The sequence below is a fragment of the Cherax quadricarinatus genome, chromosome 83, assembly GCF_038502225.1.
Source record: "Cherax quadricarinatus isolate ZL_2023a chromosome 83, ASM3850222v1, whole genome shotgun sequence".
NCBI classification, from domain to species: Eukaryota; Metazoa; Arthropoda; class Malacostraca; order Decapoda; family Parastacidae; genus Cherax; species Cherax quadricarinatus.
The window spans coordinates 18,440,904-18,462,537 of record NC_091374.1 but is presented as its reverse complement, the minus strand read 5'-3'; the positions used below and the strand labels follow the sequence as shown (position 1 = coordinate 18,462,537).

At 41.3% G+C, this 21,634-nt stretch overlaps 1 protein-coding gene and 1 long non-coding RNA gene across 10 annotated transcripts in view; one reads left to right on the top strand and one right to left on the bottom strand.

Annotated features, from left to right (window-relative positions):
- Positions 1 to 6,740: 6,740 nt before the first annotated feature.
- The window catches only part of LOC128702226 (protein tramtrack, beta isoform), a 96,634-nt gene continuing 81,740 nt past the window's right edge, over positions 6,741 to 21,634 (bottom strand). For 6 of the 9 annotated variants that reach the window (XM_070102886.1, XM_070102881.1, XM_070102887.1 and 3 more), the window contains 2 exons: positions 19,735 to 19,842; positions 10,805 to 15,304 (listed from right to left, as the gene is read on the bottom strand). In XM_070102886.1, coding sequence (XP_069958987.1) covers positions 15,044 to 15,304; positions 19,735 to 19,842 — 369 coding nt within the window. In that variant the 3' untranslated portion in view covers positions 10,805 to 15,043. Of the gene's footprint in view, positions 8,500 to 10,804; positions 15,305 to 19,734; positions 19,843 to 20,071; positions 20,356 to 21,634 lie in introns of those variants that run through there. The other 3 variants (XM_070102883.1, XR_011394349.1, XR_011394350.1) reach the window with 3 other exon arrangements.
- On the top strand, positions 10,468 to 11,112 carry LOC138855165 (uncharacterized). Its single transcript, XR_011394351.1, has 2 exons — positions 10,468 to 10,625; positions 11,024 to 11,112. It is a non-coding gene; the product is annotated as an uncharacterized lncRNA (long non-coding RNA).

Here is a 21,634-nt window from a genome sequence, read left to right as displayed (position 1 = left end):
AATAAAGAATGTCTACTAATATCAGTGACCATTCTATAAATGGAAGGATTGCGGAGATCATGAGAGCGTACATAGTAGCGCAGGCAATGGGCATCACGGCGATCGGATAAGGATGGAACGTTCGCTTCTGCATAGAGGCTTTCGACAGGGGAAGAGCGAAAAGCACCAAGGCATAAACGTAATCCTTGGTGATGAATGGGGTTAAGGCTAGAGAGAGTAGCAGGAGATGCCGCTGAATAGATCTGGTCACCATAATCAAGTTTCGATAAAATAAGGGTGGAATGTAGGTGAAGGAGGGTTCGACGATCAGCTCCCCACGAAAGATGAGCAAGGGTTTTAAGAAGGTTCAGCCGGCTGTGACAAGTTGCCTTCAGAGAGGTAATGTGAGGTTTCCAGGATAACCTACGATCAAAGAGGAGGCCCAGAAACTTGACTGTATCACGTTCAGGGATACGTGAGCCATAGAGGTACAAAGGATGATCGGAGATGACAGAGCGTCTAGTGAAAGTGATTTGGTGGGTTTTAGTGCTGGAAAATTTAAACCCATGTGTGGTGGCCCAATTGGAAACACGGTCGACTGCATGCTGGAGAGAAACTGTAAGGAGGTGACAGTCAGCGCCTGCACAGGCAATAGCGAAGTCATCAACATAGAGTGATGACCAAATATTTGATGGAAGACTAGAGGCCAAATCATTAATAGCAAGGAGAAAAAGTGTTGTGCTCAGAACACATCCCTGGGGGACACCTTCAGCTTGGATAAAGTCCGGGGAGAGCACATTATTAACCCGAACACGGAAATGCCTGTCAGTTAAAAAGTTCTTAAGGAAGGATGGTAGATTGCCTCGAAGGCCTAAGGAGTGGGCTTGGGCTAAAATATTATACCTCCAAGTTGTGTCATATGCCTTCTCAAGGTCAAAAAATATGGCAATAACTGAGTGGTTATTCGCAAAGGCATTACGAACATACGTATCCAAGCGCAGTAAGGGGTCTATGGTAGAACGTCCCTTACGAAAGCCATATTGACGAGTGGAGAGACTGTTGTGTGTCTCTAAATACCACACTAAACGTCTATTTACTAGACGTTCCATTACTTTGCAAACTGCACTGGTAAGAGCAATGGGACGATAGTGGGAGGTTTCATGTCCCGTAGTGCCTGGTTTGCGGAAAGGGAGAACAATGGCGGATTTCCACAGCTGTGGAAGAACTCCTTGTGACCAAATAAGATTGTAAAGGCGTAATAGGACTGCAAGGGCTGACTGATGTAAATGTTGTAGCATACGAATATGAATGTCGTCGGGCCCAGCTGCCGATGATCGACAAGCTGAGAGTGTTGCCTCCAGTTCTTGAAGTGTAAAAGGCACATTATACTGTTCTTCTCTGAGAGAAGAAAAGTCCAAGGGTGCTAACTCTCTGGCAGACTTTGAGGAAAGAAATGAGGGGCATAGATGGAGTCCCTGAGAAATACGGACCAGATGATTGCCAATTTCATTGGCAACATCTAGTGGGTTTGCTATATCAACACCGGCAACCCGCAGAACAGGAGCCGGGTCAGGAGAATATTTACCACTCAGTTTTCGTACTTTTTTCCAGACTGCACTCATAGAGGAAGCAGAGGTGATGGTGGAGACATAATCTCGCCAGCAAGTGCGTTTAGCGTCACGGATGACACGGCGAGCGATCGCACGTTTCTGTTTAAAATCAAGGAGTCGCTCTGTGGTTCTATTGTACCGGTACCTGCCCCATGCAGCGCGTTTCAAACGTACTGCACGAGCACAAGCAGGAGACCACCAAGGCACGCATTTCTGAGAATGCCTGCCCGAAGTTTGGGGTATAGAATGAGAAGCTGCGGTGAAAACGGAGGACGAGAAGAGGTGTAAAAGCTCATCGATGGAGGACGAAGAAGGAACCTCTTTAAAAACAGTCAGGTGTGAGTAAAGGTTCCAATTTGCCCGATTAAATTGCCAGCGTGGGGTGCGAAGAGGTGGCGAATATGAAGGGGAAGTAAGAATGATTGGGAAATGATCACTGTCATGTAAGTCCGGGAGAACAGACCAAGTAAAGTCTAATGCGGTGGAGGAAGAGCAAACTGAGAGATCGATGCAAGAGAGAGTATGAGTCCGAGGATCAAAATGGGTGTGAGTACCTGTATTTAAAACATGGAGGGGGTGGGTGGCAAGAAAAGCCTCTAACTGAATTCCTCGGGAATCACAGTGAGACCCTCCCCAGAGGAAATGGTGGGCATTAAAATCACCAAGTAACAGAATCGGTGGCGGTAATGACGAAACAAGGAAGGCAAAATCCGGAATAGATAATGCCCGAGAAGGAGAGAGATATAAAGAACAGAGCGTATACCACCTATGTAAGTGGATACGGGCTGCTGTGTAATGCAGCGAAGTATGAACAAATAGCTGATGGTACGGAATATCAGTGCGGAGAAGAAGGGCACTTTCATTAAAGGTCCCATCAGGAAAAGGATCTGAAGAATACAATAAATTATAGCCTGAGATGTGAGAAATAACAGCAGAGTGTAATTTTGGTTCTTGTAAGCAAACACCAACAGGGGCAAACTGGGAGAGTAACATCTGAAGCTCACCCCGATTACCCCTGAGGCCGCGTATATTCCACTGTAAAAAGGCCATGATTGGCAATGATAGAGATACTTGAAATCCGCAGGTAAGGGTTCCTACGGACTAGAAGGGTTAGAAAAGTCCACATGCGGAGGCAGTGGAAAATGTTCAAGCAGCGAAGGAACGGTGCGCTGTGAAGAAAGGAGTTGCGCAGATGGAGCAGAGGAGAGAGAAAGAGCGGAAGGTGGATCAGTGTCCATTGATGGTTTGGTCTCTGCAATATATTCAGAGATTGCTTCAAGTGTTTCGGAATTCAGAGATGTCGTATGGGAGACAATATTGGGAATGGTAGGGGGAGGATGAGTAAAGATTGGAACTGTATTGGACTGTACCAAGGTAGGGGGGGGCGAAAGGGTGGAGGGAACTGGAGAAGCGTGGCAGGGGACAGAAGAGACAGGAACCTGGGAGGTGGCAGAAGAGGAAGAAACTTGGGAGGGAACAGGGGAGGAAGGTACATTACGAGGAGGAGGGTGAACCTCTGCACTTGTAACTGAGCCAGTGAGAGGGGAAGAACTAGGGACAGAGACAGGGAGGGTAAAATGAGGAGGTGGAAGATGGGTAGGAGGTGTTACCGGACCTTTTTTTGACTTTTGAGAAGTAGAGGGACGATTGGGAAGAGGTGTCATACGAGGTCTCGTCGATACTGAGGCTTGTAAGAGAGAACTCGAAGAAGCGAGATTAGACTGAGGCGTTGAAGTAGGGACGTCTGAGCCGAGGACAGCAAAAGGATTAGATACAGGAGTGATTATGGGAGAGGTAACCACAGAGGTGGGTGTAGAAGATGGGATACCAGAAGTGGGGGGACGTTTTGAAACACGGGAATAAGAAACACGTGGGAGTCTCCCTTGGAGGCGGAGATGAGAAACTGCCATGGCATAAGGGAGACCTTCTGTCTCTTTGAGGTAACGGATTTCCCGCTCGTTTAAATAGACCTGACAACGGCGAGAGTACGAAGGGTGAGCCTCATGACAGTTAAGGCAAGAGGGAGATCGATTGCAAGACGTATTAGAATGGTCATCGGCACCACAGACTGGGCATTCGGCGATAGATCTGCAATATTTCGCTGGATGGCCAAATCGCCAGCAATTTCTACACTGTTGTGGTGTAGGGATCACCTTTCGAACTTGTAACCGATGTCCTGCTATATAAACTGAGGATGGGAGTTCTCGGCTGTCAAAAGTTAAACGAGCCACATTGCTAGGGTATCGTCTCCGCCCACGGGCAGGAAGAACGTAAGTGTCTACCTTGAGGATTGGGAGATCTTGGAGTTCCAGCTGTTCTAGAATGTCGGTGCCACATGTCTGGAAATTTTGTTGAACTATGGTATGGGGCAGAATAACGGTACCACTACAAGAATTGAGGGAATGATGTTTTTCAAGGGTGACAGGAACAGTATCTATATGGGAAAGACGAGAGAGCTCACGAGCCTGGGTAGCATTCTGTACAGTAATGATGCGCGTACCGCTCTTAAGAGCATGAAAAGAAATATCTTTACCAACATGGCGTAGGAGTGCCTTGCCAATACTATGGTCAGAAAGATAGGCAGTAGAGGAAGTTGGTCGTAAAGTGAAGAATTTAGTCCACTGTTCAGTCTGAAACTGAGCGTGGAAAGGTAGTGAAGGACGTGTCGATCGTTTCTGAGAAGAACGAGAAGGTGAAGGTGGAGAAGTATCATCAGCAGGTAATTGTCGTTGACGTTTAGGCGTGGGACCAGAGTTGGTCCGACGTGGAACGGGTCGGCGATTTGAAAATTGCCGCACCGTAGAGGGAGAGGCCGGAAGCATAGTCAGAGGAGAGCGAAGGTCTGATAAATCGAAGGAGTCAGTCGAGGCCTCAGTACCTGAAGCGGGTGAGGAAACAGCACCGGCAATAGGTACAGAGGCATGAGGAATGTCTGAAGAGTGGTCCAAAGACGAGGCGGGGTCAGAACGGGGTGCGGTATCAAGAAGGGGCCCGGGGGTACCAGGTTCATGGACTAGGGCTGCCATGGTTAGGTTACTTCTTTCTTTTTGTTTTTAAGAAAAAAAAAGAAAGAAGAAAAGAAAATAAAAATAAAAAAAAGAAAAAAAAAGGGGGGACCGGGGAGGGATAGTTCCTAGGAGGAATGAAAGGGCCAGAAATCTCCCTCCGCGCCCAAGAGGACTCGACACCGCTAGTAGCGCAGATGCAGCATGGAACCCGTGCCATACCCTACCCTTCATGCCAGTAAACCAGCAATCTGGGATAGCAACCTCACATCTGCCGAGCTACCTCGGTGGACAAAAGAGAGGGCGGCCGGATATCCGCCACAAAGCATACCTCCTTCAGCCACCACCCCCGGAATCCGAAAGGTGGCTTCCAGAGATACACCCGTCGCCCAAAAGACACCCAAAGCTACTCCGGGATACCGGAGAGGGATCGGGACATCCCTAGGCAATCCAGATTCCACGGCAAACTACGCCACCGCCAAGAAACCTCAACGGAATGGGATGGACCCCGGTGTCCTTTCCCCTACCTAGGAACTAGCGCGCCTGTGGGAGAAATCCCAAAGGACAAAAAGAGGAAGGGCAAAAGGGAGGAGTGGGGAGGAGGAGGAGGAAAGGAAAAAGGGGAGGATGGGATAGGGGAGGGGAGATTGGGGGGTAATTAGGTTCGGTCTGAGGAAGAAGACCGATAGGTCTAATTCCTCAGACCAAGAGCCTCTTCACCACGCCAAGGAGCCCCCCTTGAAGAGGGGAGACACTGCAACTGCCTCAGATCTGTTAATTGTTCTTGTAAGAAAACAACCTGCATGGGATTGTACAGAGCCTGGGGTGGGTGGTAACCAGGTTTGACTCAAAATATAGGGTAGCTCCAACTCCTTAAATCAAGAATCCTTTATTAGTATCAAGGCACAACTGTCTCTTAGCAACAAAAAAGTGGAGGCCTCTGCAATTACCTTTGCCTTCCCTCACTTTTTTTTCTTTCAACAAACCAGCCGTATCCCACCAAGGCAGCGTGGCACAAAAAGTTTCTCTTAACTTTAGTAATGTATACAGGAGAAGGGGTTACTAGCCCCTTACTCTTGGCATTTTAGTTGCCTCTTATGACACACATGGCTTACGGAGGAATTCTGTTCCACTTCCTGGGGAGAAAAAAGTAATGAAAGCGAGAGGTCAGCTGCCTCCCGGGATGGAGATCTATGAAGACAAACATTGAGTTGTTGTAGCCAGGAATGGAAGGACACTGGGGTACATGTATTTCTATGACTTATGGATATAGAAGGGGGGTCAAATTTTGAGGTAGTCTGTCAGAAAAGTTTAAATGAAGTGAAAGAGTTATTTAGGTCTGGGATTGTGGCATAGGTGTCATAGTAGTAGTTGGGGAGTACTATATGGGCTTGGAGCAGTTGTGGTAGAGTTCACTGGATGACTCAGGAGCAGGAGCAATGTGTTGTTATCCATTCCTGACATAACCGGGTCACAGCTTGAGTATATGACAAACCCTCTTGTTTTTTCTTTTCCTTCAAATATAATTTCTTGATTTCTCAAACAAAAACTGGGCACCAATGAAAATATGAAGGATTGCACAGCTAAGGCAAGGATCAGGATAGTTGCAGAATTATTATAACAGCTGTTCCTTGGACTGGACATTCCATTTGCAATGTTGCCATAATACCAGTGTCTTATAGTATTATCATGTGAAAGGGTAGTATTTCCAGTTTGAATTGAGGGAGGAATTTCATTGTATTTGTGATGGCAGTGCAGATCTGTGACAGTTTGATGATCATTGACACTTGATAATGCACATCCCACCTTTCAAAGCACAGAATAAAGTCTTTGATGACGAGAGATAGGAGTGCTTTTTCGACTGTGTAGTCAGTAAACTACACCTCAGGATCTATTATCTCAAGGTGAAAAATTTTGTCCAAGTCTGTTTAAAGACTTCTTGCAAGAAGGGGGATAGGTTTCCAGGCATGTGTTTCTAAGAGTAAGGTATAGCTTCAGTGTTGTTTGTCAAGGCTGATGGCATCAAGCTATTCTGTTGTGTGTGTGAACAGTCATGAATCCTCATTATGTCATGTAGGCAGCTGGTTCTATGTTCAAGGTAAGCAGGGGTTAGAGGTGCCAGTGGGGGTAGAAGGAATACAGGTACAGTACCAAATTCAAGTAATAAGTGATTGCTTGAAAACAGTTCCGGGTTCTAAGGAGGGTCCATGCCCGTGCATGGGGTCCGTAGAGGGTAGTGCAGCCACTGGAGATCCAGGAGAATAAGTTAATACATATTTTGTTTACCATACAATAAATATTGGGAGGAAGCACCAAGAATAAATAAAAAGAAACCACATACTGATCCAGAACCATAGTCATCTCTGTCACAACAGTTAGTGCTACTGTTCCCTGAAACTGCTTACCTTATCTGGTGTGCAACACTCGCAAACAGTCCATCAATCTTGGATTGATGGACTGAACACATCGACTCCAGGCTGAGGGACTGATTACCTCATACTTATCCTCTCCTTACGCCTTCCTCTTTGTATTGGACTGATGAAGCCACTGTGTGGCGAAACGTTTCCTGAATAAAGATTCCCATATGCTGCGTAAGTGTCTCAATCTTCAACTTGTTGGTTTTTCAAACCATTCAAAAAAAGTCTTGACAGCAGCATAAAATATATAATTATCTCTTAGCTAATAATGGCAGCAGGCAAACTAGAAAGAAAACCAGGAGTCTTACACTTTCAGTTGCCACTCCAGGATCCCTAAGTAACCTTCACTAATATGGCCACCTGATGCCTCATCAAAATGTCTCCTGACATGCTTTAAGGAAGAGATTAAAACTCTTGAGAGAGAGGGGGGGGGGGTCATCTTTTTTTTTTGTGGTTATTGTAACAATTAACATAATTTTTGTATTGATAATTCTGTTTACTTCCTTTACCAATCTATGAATCTAAATTAAAATTACCTTTTAATTTCATTGCTTATAAATAATAAATTATTTAACTATGTGGAGCTGTATATTATTATTAATATAATCAAGGGGGAAGGGCTAAACCCGGAGGATTATACAGCGCCTTGGGGGGGGGGGGGATGTGGAAGGCATTCAGGCTTAATTCGGGGAACTGGAGCACAGATCCAATTCCCTAAATCAAGAGCCCCTCACCAAGTGGAGCTGTATAGCCCTTGTGGTTTAGCACTTCTTTTTGATTATAATAATAATTAACTGTGTAGTACTGCATATCAATAATTAAAAATTTAGCATAAATAAAGGAAAGGTCAATGGTTATTGAAGCACACTCAGAACATTTCATAATGCAAATAAGAGTAATCTGATCTTAGCCACAGCCCTACCACATAGAAAATATATTTATTCATTAGAACTCAAGATCTTTTCACTGAAATTAGCCCTCAGTTTTGGATGCATTTTTAAATACCTATATATTTATAAAAAAAAAAAAAAACATCTACACGAAGTCTACATTTTTATTATTTGTTAAAACAAGTGTTGACTCGAGAACACAAATTTCAAGCACATTTATTACTGCAGTGCAACACCAGTACATTGGACACTTAACTCCAATTATCATTATCTTGTGCAGTAAACCTCTGCCACATGCTTAAATTGGATATTCCTCTGTACATTCTACTAAACCTGAAAAATCTGTCACTAAGCTTATTCTATGCACTAAGGGTCGTACAGCCTCATCATTAATTATAAAAGTTTGCCACAAGTGGTGAATGAGAGTGTCATCTGTACCTGGAACTTCCTTTAATCCACTCTACAATGCCTCACAGTATTGCACATTCAACATTTATATGGTATTCCAACATAATAGTGATGCTCTGTATCCAGGAGGGCCCTGCTTTTTGGTGTCCTGCTATTTTTTCCACTGCTTTTGGCTTGACACACACAACAGCTGCATCAGGAAAGGGTGTCTGGCACCACATTTTAAGAATTGTAATGAATATACTGTATATTTTATTTTTGCATTTTTTTTTTCAGGGCCAGCTGTATTGAGGACTTAATATATGATAGTGTAAACATGTTAGCAGGCATTTATATGCATTTGACAGTAAAAAAAAAAAGCTACGTTCCACTCATCGGCGATTTTCCCTTATCGGCAGGGGTCAGGAACCTAACCAGTTTTATAAGTCGGACCCTATTATACTTTAATTCTGCAACTATCATTCATGATGGTGGCATAAAATAAAGAGCGAGAAGTGTGTAGAGAATGATGTGTCATGTGGGAAGGGTGTGAGTGAGTAAGGATGCCAGACTAGACAACATTACCAGAGGCTGGTCAATGACACCACTGCAGCTAAATATTCATTAAAAAAAAATATATATCATACTTTAATATGCAATTTTATAACATATGCATTTACCACAAATTTTCCTAAAGATCTGCACTATGAAACTAATAATGCAAACTTTTATAATGAACAATCTCAGCTTAGCTCACCATCACCACCTGAATGGGAACTTTCTCATCCAAAATACCTTCTGAACAAAAATGTTAAGAAATGAAGCATTTCTCGGTCTGTTTATTTTACATTCTGCTTTAGTATTCACCTTTTAAAATATTTAACTGTTTTAGTAATTAATTAATCATGACTGATAAGGGGAAAAGTTTTACAAAAGTGAGGGTGTTACCTAATAAATGCTAAGAAGTTTACAGAATTGGAAATGAAGGCTGAAATAAAATTAAAGTGATGATGGTATGCAAAATTGTTATACAGATCTACCAGATGATTAATTTATCTGCACCATTTATGGCTCTTGTCTTCATGAAAAAACAGGGTTTCTAATGGGTGTAGCTGACATGACCAAGCCATTATTCATGAGCTGCATGCATCTCCTGCACTCTTTCAATGTGACTGATGACCTAGTGCAGGAAATGAACCTGGAGGACAAAACTGTATAGAAAGGATGAAGGTATTAGTCAAAGTGCCAAGAGGCAAAAGAAAACGAAGGAATGAAGAAAAGTAAACAAGAAAAACAAAGGAAGCTGTTGGTTCAATCAGGAATTAAGAGTGCCAGGGAAAGGAGTAAGAGAGCTTGGAAGAAACAGAGGAAATCAAATTGTAGAAAATTAGAAAACAAGCAGAAGAGCCAGAAACAAATACACAACAATAAGAAGGGAAGCTGACATAATTTGAAAATGATATAACAAAGATTCAAAATGGAAAGTTATTCTCCAGTCACTTAAGAAATAAAAAGACAATTATGAAGAACCAGGTGATAATGCTGATGAAAGAGAATGGGACATTGACAGAGGGTGACATATGTAGTTCAATCAGATCAATAGGTGTACTAGCAAGCGTAAGTGTGATAAAAGTGAAGTGATGATAGAAACCCCACTAAGCTCAATTTATTACCATCAACAAGGAGGGTGGGGATATTGCAGTCTAGAAGGGCATCTGAACTATAATAAACACACCTCTGGCAAGACAGTTAATTATACAGTGAATGATGGTGAGTATGTTGGTTTTTTTTTTTTTTTTTAGGGTCACCCTACCTCAGTAGGAGAGCTGGTGTTAAAAGAAAAGGAAAACTACCAAGTGTGATATAAACAGCAATGTGACCCGATAACATATTTCCATTGGTGCTGGGAGAAACAGTAGACACTTTATAACCCAATAACAGAGGTATACAACTAATCTCTCCAATCAGGACAACTTCCAGAAAAGGGGAAGACAACAGGCACTGAACTATATGCCAATATGTCTAACATGTATACTGTCAAAACTCCTGGAGGAAAGAGAAAGAAAAAAATATTAAAGCACTTGGAGAAAAGGGGATTTAAAAAAAATAGGGCTGGAAGGTTTAGTGATTAGTTTTGATTATAATAATAATCAGGGCTGGAAAATCCAGTCTTACAAATCTGCTGGAGTTCTAGTCACAGAGATAAAACAAGAAAGAGGGCTGCATCTTCTTGGACTCCAGGAAAGCATTTAATAAGAAGCACACTAGAGATAGGAGAGGAGAGGACAGTGATAAACTTCTGAAAGACCTCAACAGACTATGCATATGGTTAAACAGGTGACTTGACATTTAAAAAAAAAAAAAAAAAAAAAAAAAAAAAAAGTCAAGTCACCTGTTTAACCATATGCATAGTCTGTTGAGGTCTTTCAGAAGTTTATCACTGTCCTCTCCTCTCCTATCTCTAGTGTGCTTCTTATTAAATGCTTTCCTGGAGTCCAAGAAGATGCAGCCCTCTTTCTTGTTTTATCTCTGTGACTGTAGAACTCCAGCAGATTTGTAAGACTGGATTTTCCAGCCCTGATTATTATTATAATCAAAACCAATCACTAAACCTTCCAGCCCTATTTTTTTTTAAATCCCCTTTTCTCCAAGTGCTTTAATATTCTTTTCTTTCTCTTTCCTCCAGGAGTTTTGACAGTATACATGTTAGAGACACTATGCATATGGTTAAACAGGTGACTTGACATGAATGATATAAAATAACAATACAAAAAAAAAAAAGACATGTAGTATAATGCTATTTATTATTTACACTACCAATAAAGGATTGCATTGTGTTTTTGTGTATTTTTTCCAAACAGGTGACTTCTCAAATTCAGTCTGAACAAATGCAAGGTCATATGAACAGAAGGTGAGAGTAGACAGGATTGAGTACAGCATGGATATAGAGAAGCTGTAAATATCAGAGTGAAAAGGACCTGGGGTATAAACAACAAGCATAGTGCTAGAAATACACAAACCATTTATTGCATATTATGTCATCAGCAGCATATGTAAGATTTGGAAACATCAAAATATTCTTCAGCAATGTAAAGAATCCTTTAACCCTTTCAGGGTTTCGGCCGTACTACTACGGCTTACGCGCAGGGTTTTTTGACGTACTAGTACGCATAAATTCTAGCGCCGTCAAATCTCGCGGGAAAAGGCTGGTAGGTCTAGATGTGAGAGAATGGGTCTGTGTGGTGGGTGTGTGCAGTAGGAAAAAAAATCTGGGACCCAGTGGTGCATTGTGGGAACGCCATCTTAGTAAACAATGTCCACCATGCCTCACGGTAAGTAGTTCCTCACTCCTCGGCGAATTGGGACACTTTTGTTCCCCACTGACAGATGGAAGTGCCAGTGAAGATAAGTTTCAAGGTTTTGGTGAAGTTTTGACCAAAACTAATGCCCATAATATCGGTAATAGTGAGGAAAACCCAGACGACCCTCAGCCTTCCACCTCTGCTGCTGGGCCGTCTTGCTCACGCTCAGTTGTACCAGAATCAAAGAGGAAACTCCTATTTTCCCAAATCCCAGACTCAGATGTGAGCATTTGTGATGACAGTGATAGTGATTATGAACTACAAGCTCTTCAAACTAGTTCCAGTAGTGATAGCGAAGTGCAATATTCCCCAGTGAAGCGTCAGTATATACGACGACGTATGCGCTCTGGTAGTGTGTCATATGCTATTCCAAGGGGAAGGAGTACATCTCAGAGTACATCCCGTGGTTGTACAACAGGAACTGACAGTGAAAATGACGATGATAGTGTTGCAATTAGGATGGAAAATGTGCATGGTGGTGGTGGTGCCGGGCGTGAGGCACCAGCAGTGGGCCATGCTGCCACCACGCCGCTGCCTCAGCTGATCTACAACAAAGGCCACCATCCCCCACCCACCCACCACACCAGCCTCCACAACCACAACCACCTGTCATTGTCCAGTACCCACCAGCAGACCGCACCTGGGATTGGCAGGAAGATGTCAATTTTCCAAATTCCCACCAGTTTGATGACAGCCAAAGTGGAATACAGCCATCCTGTACACTTAGGAACAATGCCAGTGAACTGGAATGTTTCAAGTTATTCTTTGACGAACCCCTGATGGAAAGTATTGTCATGGAAAGCAACACATACTACGAGTACACCATGGCAAACAATACTTTCACCAAAATCACGTCTACACCAGTGGAAGGAGACAACTGTGGCCGAGATGTATCGTTTCTTTGCCACAATAATGCTTATGCCACATGTGTATAAGCACAGTGTGAAATCATACTGGTCAACAGACCGCCTGATTGCAACCCCAGGTTTCAGTGATATAATGCCAGTGAATCGATTTGTGCTAATGTTACGTATACTTCACTTCACAGACAAAACCAGGCCTGACAGAAACGACAGGTTATATAAGATTAGGCATGTGTTTGTGTATCTGAAAGAGGAATTCAATATGTATTTTTATCCCTTCAGGAAGCTTGTAATTGACAAGTCTTTGATTCTGTTCAAAGGAAGACTCTCTTTCAAGCAGTACATACCAAGCAAGAGGAAACACTTTGGTATAAAGTTGTTTCTACTTTGTGATTGTTACAGTGGTCTGGTATTGGATATTACTGGATACACTGGAAGTTATACATTGCAAAATACCAGGAAGTTATTGGGCATCTCTGGTGATGTGGTTAGAAGAATGATAGAACCATACCTTGGTAAGGGGCATATATTATATACAGATACTGGTACACAAGCCCCTTACTCAGTGATTTTTTGCGAGTGAACATGACAGATGCGTGCAAATCGGAAACATATGCCCAGGTTTGACACTGGCACTCGTAGAGGTGAGGTGCAGGCGTTTGCTGCCAATGACATCATGGCATTTCGGTGGCATGACAAACAAGATGTCACACTATTGTCATCAGTTCACCCTAATGAAATGGCAGACACTGGCAGGCAGCATAGAGAGAGCAATGAACCCATTCTAAAACCTGCAGCTGTGACTGATTACACCTTCAATATGCGTTCAGTGGACAAATGTGACATGTAGATTGTGTTCGCAAGAGTTATAAGTGGTACATAAAACCTTTTCCATCTTCTGGACATTTCCATGCTGAATGCTTATAATATGTATAAGATGAGGACCAGAAACAAACCACCATACGGCAAATTCTGTTTGTCTGTCATCAGACAAATAGTATTCAAGGAACAACACCTGCAATAGACCGCCCACCAAATTTTCAACAACTTCCTTCTTGTTTGAAGCATGGTGATCACTTCCTGGTAAAACTGCCTGCTACTGCTTTCAAGAAAAAAGCTCAGAAGAGGTGTTACGTCTGTGCACATACAAGAAAATGCCCACAACAACGCAGAGACACTCGTTTTATGTGTGAGGAATGTAAAACGCCACTGTGCATGACACCATGTTTCAAAGACTTCCACAGGCTGCAGAACTTCTAGAAACATTCTCTGTGACTGTATTTTTTTTTTTTTTCAACAAGTCGGCCGTCTCCCACCGAGGCAGGGTGACCCAAAAAAGAAAGAAAATCCCAAAAAAGAAAATACTTTCATCATCATTCAACACTTTCACCACACTCACACATTATCACTGCTTTTGCAGAGGTGCTCAGAATACAACAGTTTAGAAGCATATACATATAAAGATACACAACATATCCCTCCAAACTGCCAATATCCCAAACCCCTCCTTTAAAGTGCAGGCACTGTACTTCCCATTTCCAGAACTCAAGTCCGACTATATGAAAATAACCGGTTTCCCTGAATCCCTTCACTAAATATTACCCTGCTCACACTCCAACAGATCGTCAGGTCCCAAGTATCATTCATCTCCATTCACTCCTATCTAACACGCTCATGCACGCTTGCTGGAAGTCCAAGCCCCTTGCCCACAAAACCTCCTTTACCCCCTCTTTCCAACCCTTTCGAGGACGACCCCTACCCCTCCTTCCTTCCCCTATAGATTTATATGCTTTCCATGTCATTCTACTTTGATCCATTCTCTCTAAATGACCAAACCACCTCAACAACCCCTCTTCTGCCCTCTGACTAATGCTTTTATTAACTCCACATCTTCTCCTAATTTCCACACTCCGAATTTTCTGCATAATATTTACACCACACATTGCCCTTAGACAGGACTGTATATGTGTATATAAAATATAGAAAAATAGTAATAAACAACATTTCATATCGTTTGTTTGTGTAAATATTTTTTGTAAACAAAACAATGACAACAGTGTTTATGCCCTTATTGTGTAGTATTGAAAAAGAAATAACTTACAAAATACTGATCATACTGGTCTCACAGGCCATAAAAGTTACTTGGAAAAAGAAAAATTAAAAAATAATAGAAATTAGTACATAAAGTAAATAAAAGAATACCGGGTGACGGCAGTCGGCGATGTTGCCACATGGTGTCCCTTTTTTGTCAACTTCACGCCTCCATATCATGGTAAGTATTGAAGTGTGAACAAGGTAACTTATGAAGGGGTTTAGAGAAAACAGTCAGTTGGATTTGATTCCTGAAGGTGGGAAGGACAGTGTCTGCCCTCTAAAGGAGTGGAAATGTCACAGAGAATGATCTAGGCCCTGACCAGTCCAACATAATGGTGTTGTACTGCATAATAAGTCTTGTATACCTTACTTGATCTTGATCCTTCTACAATCTTTTACCTTTTTTACTTATTATACATCATAGCAAATGATTTTCCTACATCTCTGCACCAGACTGAGGCTCTTGCTTAGTGACCACCTGCAGTGTCACATCCTCAACTATGTGGTGCACAGCAGTCTCAGCCTGACCATGTACGTGTGTATCAACATCCCCTTCAAATCCACCTTCACCCTCAGTGAACCCTTCCCCCTCTGTAAATGCCCCACCGTCCCCTTCTGTTTCCAAGCCATCAGCCTGAACACATTCCTGGGCATCAGTATCTTCATCACACAAGTCAGAGTCTGCCAAAACTGCAACCTGAAATAAATTAAAATATTAAATTGTTAAAATAAACATAGAACATATTCTGTAAAGATATAATTATACTGTACTGTACACTTAGATAATTTATCTATGATACAGATGAATAGTCAAGTGATTTTGAGCCACATGACAGAGCACGTCAACAACTTTCAAATATTTCTCCGTCAATTTTTGACCATATATACACAACTATATTTGTCTTATACAAATAAGAAGAGACAAGACTAATTAAAAATTAACCCCATAGGCTCAAGAACTGTTTAGTAAAACAGACAAACTAACAATTCCCTGATTTTTTCATTACTGTACATGTACATAGAAGAAATATATACATTAGAACAGCATGAGAAAATTGTCAGGGCCAATGGCAGACTGGTACAACCAAAATTCTGGTATAAATATACAGCAAAACTTTCATTACAAAATGTAAAAAAGGAGTACATGTACACAAAATATATCTAAGGACTGTTAATTGGTACAAAGATCCTTACCCATGAGGTCTGATCTCAGACCAGGACTCCTAAATTTAAAGGCAAATATTATAGGAATAAGAACTTCATTAATAAGAAATACCATGAATTTAAACTTTGATAAGTGTATGCTGAATATCATTAGAGGTTTGTAATATTTGCCTGTCATCTTACATGTCCAAGAGAAGGAGAGAGAGAGAGAAAAAAAAAAAGACTGGTATTTGTGCCAAAGTATAAAACATTTAACAGGTTTCCATTTCACACTTATATGAAAGGATGGCAGTACCTCCATGGATGGTTGCTGTCTTCCACCTTAGCAGTACAGTACTTACTATTCTGGAAATCTACCTTGAGCAAAGTATATCACAGTAGAAGACAGGAGGATGTGCAACCTAAGCATAATGCTTCATACAATGAATACTAGTTTAGGCTGGAAATTAACACAGTACATGTGTATCCTAAAACTGGTCTGATACAGATCACTTCTGGATAGAAGTTGTAGAAATTGTGTTTTTATGGAATTATGCCATAAAGTAAGGGATCATTTGTTTAAATATGACACCCTCAGCTGGCCTCAGTGTTAAGTACTGACACATTACAATTTTTTACAACACAATATTGGACACACCTTTATTGTCCTCACATTCTTCCACACAGTTTCTGATGGACCATTACATCATGAGTACAGCTATTACTGAAGAAAGCATGGGAATTTGTAATTACAGTGTAATGTACAACTGAGGTGAATGTGCTTCAGGCTGGGTAGCCACACAATATTACCTCTTCCAAGTCTTTTGGTACAAGTGATGTTGAAATTTTATATATTATTTAAGCATAATGTGGGAGATAAGAATTTGGAGGAAGTACATGTAGAATTGAGCATATTAGAGCAAAATAAAACTATTTTTAATTTATATTGAGCCAGGATAGCTTGCTGGCCACCTACCATCAGTTAACATCTTACCATTTCTCAGCCCTTGGATATATTTTTCCAGTATTCACACACATGCTCTCTTGTTCTATAATTGCACAATAAATTTAGAATTACTACACATTTTAATTAGAAAGCAATTATGTTGGAATTCCATTTATTTCAAAATTACATGTAAATGTAGAACAAAGTAACTTTTTTTTTTTTAACATGCTAACCATCTCTCACTGAGAGGGGTAACTCGAAAAACCAACTCTTTCACCATCATTCACGCTATCACTGTCTTACCAGAGGCACACAGATTCGACAGTTTAGATGTCCCTCTAAACAGCAAGTACCCCAAACCCCTCCATTAGAGTGCAGGCACTGTACTTTCTACCTCCAAGACTCATGTTCAGTTAACCAGTTTCCCTGAATCCCTTCACGAAATATTACCTTTCTCACACTCCATCAAGTACCAAAAACCACTAGTCTCCACTCACTCCTATCTAACTTGCTTCCACATGCCTGCTGTATGTCCAAGCCCCTTGCATACAATACCTCCTTTACCCACTCCCTCCATCCTTTCCTAGGATGACTCCTACCCCTCCCATCCACTATACACATGTATTTATACACCCTCCAAGTCATTCTATTTTGCTCCATCCTCACTAAATGACCAAACCACCTCAACAATCTCTCCTCAGCCCTCTGGATAATACTTTTAATAACACTGCACCTCCTCTTTATCTCCAAATTACAAATTTTCTGCATATTTATGCCACAAATTGCCCTTAGACACAACATCTCCACTGCCTCCAGCCTCCTTCACACTGCAAGATTCACACCCCATGCTTCAAACCCATAAAAGTGTTGGTACCCCTATGAACTCGTACATTCCCCTCTTTGCCTCCAATGATAAGGTTCTTTGTCTCTGCAGATATCTCAAGGCACCACCAACCTTTTTCCCCTTCATCAATTCCATGGTTTACCTCATCTTTCATATACCAATCCGCTGACACATCCATTCCCAAATATCTTTACGCATTCACTTCCTTCATACTCCCTCCAATTTGATATCCAGTTTTTCCTTACCTAACTCGTTTGATACCCTCATCACCTTACTCTTATCTATGTTTGCTTTCAACTTCCCTCTACTCACCCTCCCAAACTTATCCACTAACCTTTCCAACTACTCTTCAGAATTTTCCAAAAGCATAGTATCATCAGGAAAAAGTAACTGTGACAACTATTTTGTACTAGATTCCACATATTTTAATCCCATTCCTCTCCCCAACACCCTAGCATTTATTTCTTTTACAACCCGGTATATAAATATGTTAACCCTTTCAGGGTCGCCAGGCCCTCTCAGAGACTTGTTCTCAGGGTCGCCCAAATTTAAACAAAAAAAAAAAAATTATTATTTCTTATGAAAAGATAGAGAATCTTTTCCTGATCATAATGACACCAAAAGTATGAAATTTGATGGAAAACTTACAGAATTATGCTCTTGCAAAGTTAGCATCTCAACGATGTTTACGCATCGGCAATTTTGCCCACTTTGAGCCCTATTTTCGGACAATTCCATTGTACTAGTCGACAAAAATCATAACTATTTCACTAGAACTCCATTTTTTCTATCGAATGAGTACAAGAAACCACCCATTTGCTGATTTCAACTATCCAATACAGTGGTCAGAATTTAGCAATTTTGCCAATTTCACACAAATTTCAAAAGATGCCAATTTCCGAATAGGGTCCAGAATAAACAAGAAAGACATTCCTGGCACTAAAATAACATTTCCTCTGTTCATTAGTCACATCCCTACTCCCCTCTTACATTCTTTTGCTTTCCACTTTGAATTTTTGTTTTCACAAATAATAGAAGATTTACTGTTATGCAGACTACTGCATTAGTGTAGAAATTGTATAAGTAATATCAGCGCACTTGTGAAAGAATATTAGACCCACCAGTTGACGTGTATTGGATGCATAGCATGATTTGTTTACTTTTAAACCCTGGTAAAAATCGAACATTTCTGCTACTTTGAGCTCAATTTCAAGGTACTTTTCATTGTAAAACCAGTCAAAATCATCTCAATTTCTGTAATATGTCTTCCATTCTATAAAATGAGACCAGGAAAACTAGAATACAACAATAAATACCATACGAAAATACAGTGCAAATCCGCTGTTTTAATCCAAAAACACAAAGTTTTTTTTTTCTCATTACGCACTGTGTGCTGCAGGATTTTTTTATACTGCGCACACTGACCACATAGACCCATTCTTTCATATGTAGGCCTACCAGCTTTCTCTCGCTAGATTTGAGGGCGCTAAAATTTAGGCGTAATAGTACGTCAAAAACCCTGGTGCGTAAGCCGTACTAGTACGGCCGAAACCCTGAAAGGGTTAAACAACCATGGTGACATAAAAAGTAACATGTTAATATTTAATTGCTTATCATTTTAACTGACAACCATGGACACTCAGGTGAGAGTTCAGCTCTCTACCTGACTCACCTTTCCCTCCCCCAGGAGTAACTAGGAGAAAGGACCAATTTACTAGAGTAAACAGAACTGCAAGATTACCTCCCCTCCTCCCTACCTACCTATCAGTCAAACTCTCATAACATATCAAATACAGTGGACCCCCGGTTAACGAACTTTTTTTCATTCCAGTAGTATGTTCAAGTGCCAGTACTGACCGAATTTTTTCCCATAAGGAATATTGTGAAGTAGATTAGTCAATTTCAGACCCAAAACATACACGTACAAACGCACTTACATAAATACACTTACATAATTGGTCGCATTTGGAGGTGATCGTTATGCGGGGGTCCACTGTACTGTTTATATTCATCTTGGACTTGGTTTTGTCTTACTGAACAAATTCCCTTAAATTTTGCTAAAGGTTCATCTACAGGTGATAATTCATCTTATACTCACCGAAATGGTCAATTCCATCTTAATGAAGACTGATAATGGAGTTTAAATATATAAACATTTTTCTCTACTATTTACACTAAAAATGTGGTATCCTACCTGAGCCAGTATATCTGCAGGTGCTGGTTCACCATCTACCAACCGTCCTTCTGCTCTTAGTCTTTCTTCTGCCCGCATCTGGTACCACTCTCGTCTTATTTCTTCTTCCTAGAAGTCAAAATGGTGTTAGATTCTACTGTACTACCAACTTTTAATGCAGTATGTTGTTGTTGTCTGAATATATCACATTATAAAAACAGACATCTTTGCCACAAAACTCAAACTTTTCAACTGGTTTCTAGCCAGGTAAGGAAAACAAATAAGAAAGATATATTCAGATATCTGGCATTCCACGACTTGGATAAACATGAGACAGAAATGAAGAGACCTCAGTTACCTACAGATCATGTAAGAGGGAGGAGTTGTCACACTTGCCATTCACCTATTTTTCTATGCACAATTGTCTACATTTGTTGCCATTTACAGCAGTTACTGTTGATAATAATGGGTTAGGAGATGATTTGCTTGGAAAAAGTTTATATCATCTTTCTCCTAGACAAAGGAGTCCCTGTGAAGGATACTGAAGAAAGGCTGAGATGCACCCTGCCCCATGACACCACACCCATTAGGAAGAAGGGGTCTGGGAGGCCTCAGAAGACCACTCCATGTACTGACACTCTTCTGGAGAGGAAAGATATGCTAAACTTTAAAATTACTGTTTAAGATTTAAAGAATAAACATCCTGAGGTCCTCGGAGAAGTGGCCGTGCAGATACAAACACTGCTGGGCTGCCAAGAAACTCCCCTTTTCACTGAGAGAATGTACATGGGTTAGACCAAAGATGATTGGAGGAACATCATGTTTAGTTATGAATTAACTGTGTCATCAGGAATGTCTCAAAGAGGGTTCATGGCTCATGTTTTGACCCCTGCTTCACAATCAGGATGGTCAAATAACCTGCAAACATCATGTTTTTTTTTTTTTTCAGTGGTATTGGTAGTTGTGATAGTATTTATTTCCTGACGAATTGGAAGAACTACTTACAAATTTTTCATGACAAACTTCTCACTCATTATCATATTCATGACAAGCACCTTGATGGGCAATGGAGCCCTATGCCATTACAGCAAAACGGTCAAACATTGGTCAAGACATAATGAAATCCCTGTTTTAGTGTGGCCACGAAACAGCCCAGACCAAAAATGCTTAGGTGTTGAAATCCAAAGTGGCAGAGCACTAAATCTCTAGCACCTTAAAGAGTGTGGACGTCTTGAAATTTTTATGATATATGTGGCTCTGACTTATTTCCAGAAACTACACGACTCTTTGCCAGAAAGGATTAAAAAAGTAATTATGTATGTCGTTATCACGTCTCCCTTAACTCTCCTGTCCACCAGTGTCGTCAGGCCAATTTCCCTTAACCTTTCTTCCTAGGATATTCTCCTTAACTCTGGAACTAGTCTTCTTGCAAACTTTGCACTTTCTCTAATTTCTTGATGTGCTTGACCAGGTGTGATTCCAAACTGAGTGCTGCATACCCTGGTATGGGCCCAACATACACAGTGTACAGTCTTGAAAGATTCCTTAATGTGTGTGTACTTGCCTATTTGTGAGTACACACACAGCACAATATGTGTGTGTGTGTGTGTGTGTAGGTGTGTGTGTGTGTGTGTGTGTAGGTGTGTGTGTGTGTAGGTGTGTGTGTGTGTGTAGGTGTGTGTGTGTGTGTAGGTGTGTGTGTGTGTGTAGGTGTGTAGGTGTGTGTGTAGGTGTGTGTGTGTGTGTAGGTGTGTGTAGGTGTGTGTGTGTGTGTAGGTGTGTGTGTGTGTGTAGGTGTGTGTGTGTAGGTGTGTGTATGTGTGTAGGTGTGTGTGTGTGTGTCTAGGTGTGTGTATGTGTGTAGGTGGGTGTGTAGGTGTGTGTGTGTAGGTGTGTGTGTGTGTGTAGGTGTGTGTGTGTG